This window comes from Pyrus communis, chromosome 3 (assembly GCF_041283825.1).
Source record: "Pyrus communis isolate YQ-2024b chromosome 3, ASM4128382v1, whole genome shotgun sequence".
NCBI lineage: Eukaryota > Viridiplantae > Streptophyta > Magnoliopsida > Rosales > Rosaceae > Pyrus > Pyrus communis.
Genome location: NC_142567.1, coordinates 19,466,829 through 19,474,804, shown reverse-complemented (window position 1 = coordinate 19,474,804; position 7,976 = coordinate 19,466,829). Strand labels below are relative to the sequence as shown.

General features: G+C 32.0%; 1 protein-coding gene across 1 annotated transcript; it reads left to right on the top strand.

The window, feature by feature from the left end:
- The first annotated feature begins 499 nt into the window (after window positions 1-499).
- LOC137714227 (alcohol-forming fatty acyl-CoA reductase) lies at window positions 500-7,774 on the top strand. The gene is made up of 10 exons (XM_068453489.2): window positions 500-992; window positions 1,336-1,439; window positions 1,545-1,747; window positions 1,866-1,966; window positions 5,041-5,236; window positions 5,410-5,571; window positions 5,848-5,929; window positions 6,664-6,930; window positions 7,107-7,234; window positions 7,343-7,774. Exons 1-10 carry the CDS (start codon window positions 914-916, stop codon window positions 7,500-7,502), a joined length of 1,482 nt encoding a protein of 493 aa, XP_068309590.2. The 5' UTR covers window positions 500-913; the 3' UTR covers window positions 7,503-7,774.
- Window positions 7,775-7,976: the final 202 nt, after the last annotated feature.

Here is a 7,976-nt window from a genome sequence, read left to right as displayed (position 1 = left end):
CCTCTCGAATCTTGTTGTTTTCTTGAGTCGAATTCCATGTTAGTCCTTGAAATCGTCACACGCCTCACACACTTCACCACTTAACATAATTTTGGATGAAGTTCTCAAATCTAACGACAATAAGGTAATTGATAGTCTCGTACTAGTGAAGGGGGTAAATCCGCAAGAAAAATAGTTCAAAGTGTAATTGGCGGATGGTGCGGGAGTTATTTGATTTACTTATGTAGTTATAGCGGGCCCATCCATCCATGTTAAGATACACTGTTTGTCGAGAAATGCCTGCTCTATCCACCATCCACCCACTTTTACGTATTTATGAGTTTTACACAAATGTGAGTTATGAATGAATGCGCACGTCCCCACTTATTTATCTTATATGTTTAAGGCATATCTTCATTAGCTCACCTGCATGAATCTATATATTAATAAAAAATAAAAAAATAAAAGATTGAAGCAAAGATGCCATTGTTTATAAGAACAAAAAAACTGCTGGTAGTCCATGATATTAGTTTAGCAATCACAATGAGCAACACAACTTTCCCGAGCATTACGAGGAAGTCAATTTGTTTCAACGATCGACAATATATAATTCTGATCGAAATAGTGGGCCTAAATTGGTTGAGAAAATGAATGATGGTCGGTGAGCGGCAATAAGAAGTGCACGACATGGTCCCGGCCTTAAGAATGAAAAAAGGAAACGAAAACTAAAACTTACACTTCTGGCTAAGGGGATCGTCAGTGATATTTCCTCTTTTTCATACTATATAAGTAGCCAAGACTGGCTTCAATCAGTACCCTGAATCCAAGTTATCAGCTATATACTCAAACAAGATATATACATATTCTCTCCATAGCAAAACAAGAGGAAAAAAAAACCTAGAAACTTTTCTCTATCCATCCAGTATCCACAGTAATGGAGTTGAAGAGCATTTTAGGATATGTTCGGAACAAGACCATCTTAGTAACTGGAGCCACTGGCTTCCTTGGAATGGGTACGTACTATTTCTCTCTCTCTCTCTCTCTCTCTCTCTCTCTCTCTCTCTCTCTCTCTCATTTGTTAACTTTGTGTAAGACTAAACCCTACATTTAAATTTCATTTTCATTTCATTCATCATAATATACATTTAGGTAAACTAATTTTTTTTATATAATATAGGAATATACAATTTGTATAATCTTCATGTAGGTACATTAATTCATTTGATATATTTTGGTATATCCATTGATACAAATATGTAGGTACATTAATTCAATATAATACATTTCTAGCATTAGATTTTTTTTGTTTTTTTGTTTTTTAATTCTAATTTTTACCCTTTCTGCAAATACATGCAGTGTTTGTGGAGAAAATACTAAGAGTTCAACCAGATGTGAAAAAGATTTATCTTCTTATAAGAGCTACAGATACCAAGGCAGCCACAGATCGCATGCATAAAGAGGTTTATCTGTAAATACGTATTCGCAACTGCAATAGTTTTGTTTAATTATCTTGTAGTTAATCACGTACATTTTATTAAATATTAACTTATATTATATAATCTCAGATCATTGAGAAGGAGTTGTTCAGTGTTCTGAAGGAGGAATGGGGCACAGAGTTTGATTCCTTCATTGCAAGCAAAGTTGTGGCTATCCCGGGAGACGTAGTTTCTGAAGATTTGGGAGTGAAAGAATTGAAGTTGAGGGAAGAAATGTGTAGTGAAATTGAAATCATATTAAACTCTGCAGGAACCACCAACTTTGATGAAAGGTAGTTACTACATATGGAACACTGAAAACACCATTACATAAGACATTGTATAATATCGTCTCTCTATAAAATACTAAAATAAACATGTAAATTTATGTCTTTACTATTTGTTCTATAGATATGATATTGCACTGAGCGTCAATACATTTGGAGTTCAGCATGTGTTGAGCATGGCAAAGAAATGTCTAAAACTAGAGATCCTGCTCCACGTGTCAACTGGTTAGTGTTCATTTTTCTCATTTTGGTTCCAATATGAATAGTTTTTTTACTTTTCACAAAATGCTACACTTAACACATATTTGTACCATCATTTGTACTTTCTCTCTAATAGAGGTACGACACACCAACACATGTGGTTCCATCTCTGTTATAGAAATTATACAAATACGTGGTATCATTGTTCCAATATGAGAGAATTTTTTATTCGTATAAGTGGATGACATGATTAATATGTCTCACTTTAGAGAGTATATTTTTCATGAGTGGATTTTCATACGCTGAAGTTTCATGTCTCACCTATTAATTTTTTTTAAAATAAAAAGGCTCTTACACCCAATTAAACTTAACTGAAAAATACGAATTTACCATCTAAAAATGAATTTTCTTTCCTTAAAATCCCATAGGTTTTTTTCTCTTTAATTAAACCTACTGACTAGACTCTACATAAGCAAAGTCATTAATTAAGTTTGACTTCATACGTTTTTTGTACAATACCTAAAATACCCCTAAGTACATGATATATATGACAATTGATGTTATAAAATTCAATGCACATTAATAACAAACAATTAATGTTATAAAATTCAATGCGTATTAATGATAAATTGAATTGATGTCATGATATATACTGTGTGGCAAAAAAAAAAAAGGAAAACTATTGAAAATAGCTTGAAAACTTTGAGTTTTAATGATAAGGACAAAATAATGAGTAAAGTGAATAGTACCAGGATTGACTTTTTAGTGTAAAAATAAGGTTTTTCGTTAAAGTGAACAGTACTGCGGGCTTTTCGTTAAAACTTCCAAAAAAATAAGAGCATTAATGCTATAGTTTCAATGCATTATTAATAAATAAATTTAAATTTTTGCAAAAATAATGTACCTATTATTTAATTTGATGAAAATAATTTACTCATTGTTTAATTTTCGACTTATTAGTCGAAATGCCCTTTGAAACTGTCATTGAGTCTCAGTTTACCTCCTGAAACTGGTTTTGTCTCACTTTACCCCTTGAAATTGACATTTTCAACTCTTTTGTCTCACTTTACCCACTTCCGTTAATGAACTATTAAATTTAAGGGTATTTTAGACATTTCATTTTTACACATTTATTTACTTCTAGCCCACACACTAATCAAGTCTCAATTTTATTTTTGAAACTCTAATTCAAACCCATAAATTCAACAGTTTGAAATTCTAATTCAAACCCATAAATTCATCCATGTGAAATTTTTTGTTTCAAACTGTGCACATTTGTTTTAAATGATTTTTTTGGTTTGGGAAGTATTTTGGATATGATAGCTTAATGAATATTTTTCAATTGCAAAGTTTCGAGCCAATACATGAATGTCTTACAAGTGAAATGACTCTATGAACAAAATGTAACTCTTATTTTGGTTGATACAATGATTTTGTTGCTTGGAATTTTTATATTGATTGAATAATTTATTTTATAAAATGCCCAAAATTTATGGGTTTGAATTAGAGTTTCAAAAATAAAATTGAGACTCGTTTAGTGTAGGCTAGAAGTGAATAAATGTGTAAAAAAATAAAATATCCAAAATACCCTTGGATTTAACAGTCCATTAATGGAAGTGGGTAAAGTGAGACAAAACCAGTTTTAAGGGATAAACTGAGACTCAATGGCAATTTCAAGAGGCATTTAGACTAATAAGCCTTAATTTTATGTTGTTGTAGTGTAATTTTTACAAGAAACAAAGTAATATTACTTATTTTTTTACAAAATAATGTACCTAATTTTTTTTCAAAATAATGTACCTATTATTTAATTTTACGAACAAATAATTTACATATTGTTTAATTTTTATGAAAATAAATGTAACTGTTGTTTAATTTTTACAAGAAACAATGTATCTTCTAGTTTATTTTTACAAAAATCAAGTACCTGTTATTTAATTTTTTTATAAAAAATAATGTGCCTATTGTTTAATTTTTACCAAGTTAATGTATCTACTTTTTATTTATCGTATTAGTATACATATTTAGAATGTATATTCGAACTAATTAAGATTAAAGCAAGGCATTTCCCAGTTCCCAACCTTGAACTGGGAATTGAGAGGCACGAGACAGCCCTCAAAAAAGCCGAAATCTACGAGAAGGCCTCTTTGACTAAAGATAATCGCGGTTTCCCACCGTCGAGGACAGAGGAAGCGGGGGAAGGTTTACGAATCAGTCAAACGAAATTAAATGTCCACAAAAAAAACTTATAGCCGTACAGGGCAATGATGGCATGGTTTTGTATATAAATTAAAACGTATGTACATCCTTATATTACATGGCATCAAATTTAAAATTTTAGGTCTTATTTTGATATTTTAATATACAAGGGCTTATGTTTAGAGATTAACGGTTGTAATGGACTAAATCTAAAGCACCCATAAATATCACATAAGGCTAAGTGATTTCTTAAAGAAATAACGTGGTAACCCAATATATACACCACGAGGAGGATACTATCTACAGTATCAGTTCTGCGTCCCACACCCTCCTACCCTAATCCCAGCCCAGCTCCACCCACACCCACACCCACACCCCATTCAATCTTTTAAGTTTTTCAAGAAGGGGATGGGAGAGAGCATGGCCCTGATGTGGATCTAACTTGTGCTATTGAGTCGAGGTATCCACGATCTGATGTGAAAGGGAGAATAGGTGTCTAAGGAATATGAAAAATGGAAAAAAAATAAATTCATAAAAAGCAAAAGAGGTATTTTTGAAACTTTATTAAATTATTTTGGGCGTCCAAAGAAATTTGGGTGTTCAAGGAATAACTAATTTTGTATTGTCCCTTCATTTATATTATGAAATGTGTCATGTACATGGGTGTTAAACCTTGTGTTTCAAATATATTGAAAAATCTCTCCCACTATGAAGACTTGTGTTGACGAGTCTATTGGAGCTAGTTTATCCTACGTGGCTCCTTGTATTTAGCAAGAAACACCATTTGCCAAGTCTCTTAATTTACCTTCTCTAAGCTGCACGGCAATGAATCTCGAATTTGTTTACCGTACTATGGTCTTTTGATTTGCTATACAGTACTGATTGTGAAAGTTTCTCAGCCTATGTGTGCGGAAGAAAGGAAGGACTCATACTGGAGGACTCATCTTGCATGGATGAGATGGTAAAGGAGACAGCTAAGTTTGATTTCAAGGCGCTTGAGAAGAATCTGGTAGAGGAGAAATTGAAGGAGCTAGAAGCAGAAAATGCGACAGAAGAAGTCATTAGAACCACAATGAAGGATTTTGGCATTGAAAGGTTTCTCCAAAGTTTTGCATGAAAACAAAAGATGACTTCTTTTTCACAAAACATTAAACAAGTGGTTTTCATCAATAAATTAACCCGACTTTTTGCTAATTTTCAATTTAAACGTTCCTAGGTTTTGTTTGCAACTTTTTGTTTATTTTCTCACAGAATTATCTAACTCTTAGGTCAAAATCTTACGGATGGCCAAACACCTATGTGTTTACAAAGGCAATGGGAGAAATAGTTATAGAGCAGTCAAAAGATAATCTACCCGTACTCATCCTACGCCCAACGGTAGTTACCAGCACATACAAGGAACCATTTCCGGGATGGGTTCAGGGTTTCAGGTAAGAAGCGTGCTAACACTTTGAAGTGTTTCTTTGGGGAATATAATTGTCCCTTGGAGTAGTTTATAAATTGCTAGCCATTAGTTCATAAATTATTTGGGTTTTTTTTTACTATTATCGTTGACACTTTGAAAAATTCATATGCAATGCTTACTAATTGTATTTTTTTCTTCCTAGGTAGTGTAGTTTTGTCAAATAATATTATGATTTCATTTGGTTGGCCTTATTTAGGACATTTCTAAACTCCTGAATATATGTTATTTTCGTTTGCTACAGAACCATTGATAGCGTAATTGCTGGTTACTGTAAAGGAAAACTGACATGTCTAGTCTTCGATCCAACGTCAGTATTTGATATGGTGAGTGAAATTAAACTTCATGATATCCCCACCATACACACCCACAATAATTCTTTAATCATGAAAATAATACAACTTTTTTTTTATTTTCTTTCCTAGTGTAGTTTTACTATGATATGTGAACTATTAATTCCCATTGCGCACAGACACAATTTATTAAGTTATATACATAGTAATTTTCTTGCCATTACCTAGTTAATCATCGCTTTATTTAATTATATAGTCAAGAAACAAAAGTATAACAAGAAAACATTACTCTCTATATATCATGCGCGATGCAATTTTACAATGCAAAAACACAGTTATCTTATGTTGTTGCCACATTACCCTAACACATGACATTTGAAGATATTTTAGTGCCAAAAAAGAAAAATTTAAATTAAATTCACTTAAATATCTGAATACTATCATATTTATTTCAGAACTTATTTGAGATGATAAAATCGTCTTTTATTGTGCTGTGATTCATATGACGCCATACATGTATTACAGAGTGGTCCTAAACATGACGAATAAACTTTCTTTGTTTCTCAATATTTATTTGATCGACTTACAAGCGCGTGCTACTATATTCTATGTTTTCATACAATTTTTTCCAAGGGATATTCTAATTTAAATAGTTTTTTTTTTTAACTCAGATTTGCTTATGCAATATATATATATATATATATATATATTTTTTTTTTTCTTTTTTGTAGAACTAAAGAACAAACATTTACTTTTAAATCATGCAGATTCCAGTTGACATGGTGGTAAATTCAATAATTATAGCCTTGGTGGCTAATGCAAAATGTTCTTCTACAATCATTTATCATGTGGGAACATCGTCGAAGAATCCTATAATTTTCTCTCGTATTCACAATTTTATCTTCCGATACTTCACCAAAGATCCATGGATTAACAAGGATGGAATGCCTGTCAAGGTTGGCAAGGGTACAGTATTCAAGAATATGGCAACTTTTCACATGTATATGCAATTTCGTTTCATGCTACCTTTGGAGGTTTGTTATTTCTTTCGTTGCTAGTAATATACAATTGAACAAATAAAATAGTGAATACGAACATAATATGTATCGATGTATATCGGTATGTGTAATAATTTATATATGCGTAACGGTATGCAATTTTATCTATAAATATTTCTTCATGCGACCCTTTTTTTTTTTCCTTTTTGAAGGGTTTAAAGTTTGTGAATCAAGTATTTGGCCAATATTTCCAAGATATGTATCTTAACTACAATCAGAAACTCAAATTGGTGATGCGCTTGGTGGAGCTATATGAGCCTTATATGCTGTTCAAGGGCATGTACGTATGTTTTATTTTGTATCTAAGCATATGTGTATTTGTAACTTTGTCATCGTACGTAATGATACGTAATCATGCGTTGAACTCACATCTTTGAATTGTTTGTAGCTTTGATGACATTAATACTGAGAAGTTGCGAATGATGGCAAGGGAGAGTTTTGTGGAAGCAGAAAGTTTTGGTTTTGATCCCAGGTGCATTGATTGGGAAGACTACATTATGAAAACTCACATTCCAGGCCTCAAGAAACATGTTATGATGAAACGATAATTAAAAGGTTCATACATTGTCATTGAGATAATAATATATGTTGCATTCTGATGAACAAGTTCATCAACGGTATCCTATGTTCTACCTTTCCTAGTTTCTACATGGCAGCTGAAAGCTGTTCGTCAAAGTTGGTTAATGAAGAAGATGCAAGATGGTCGTATACTCAAGCATCATTTCTGTTCATTTTTTTAATTACTGAAACTTATACCCATAACTGTTCTTTCTTTCCTGTAGCTGCTTTTGATATTAAATACACCCATATTCTCCTCTTAGTAATTTTTAGAGAGATTATATTCATACATCCCAAATTACTTCTCATACACTTTTTTAATATTTTCTACACACCACTAACACTTGATAGAAAAATATTAAAAAATTAAAAAGGTATGGGAGAAGTCATTTGGGGTGTGTGAATATAAACAGTGTTTGAAGATCAAACAGACGAATTTGAGAAAGAACTGTACACAGTTTCTT

Excerpts from the sequence above, each read along its gene's own strand:
- LOC137714227 (XM_068453489.2), top strand. The coding sequence starts at position 914 with ATGGAGTTGAAGAGCATTTTAGGATATGTTCGGAACAAGACCATCTTA. Across the intron at positions 5,237-5,409 it reads AAGGATTTTGGCATTGAAAG|GTCAAAATCTTACGGATGGC; the intron begins GTTTCTCCAAAG and ends TCTAACTCTTAG. Across the intron at positions 7,235-7,342 it reads TATATGCTGTTCAAGGGCAT|CTTTGATGACATTAATACTG; the intron begins GTACGTATGTTT and ends AATTGTTTGTAG.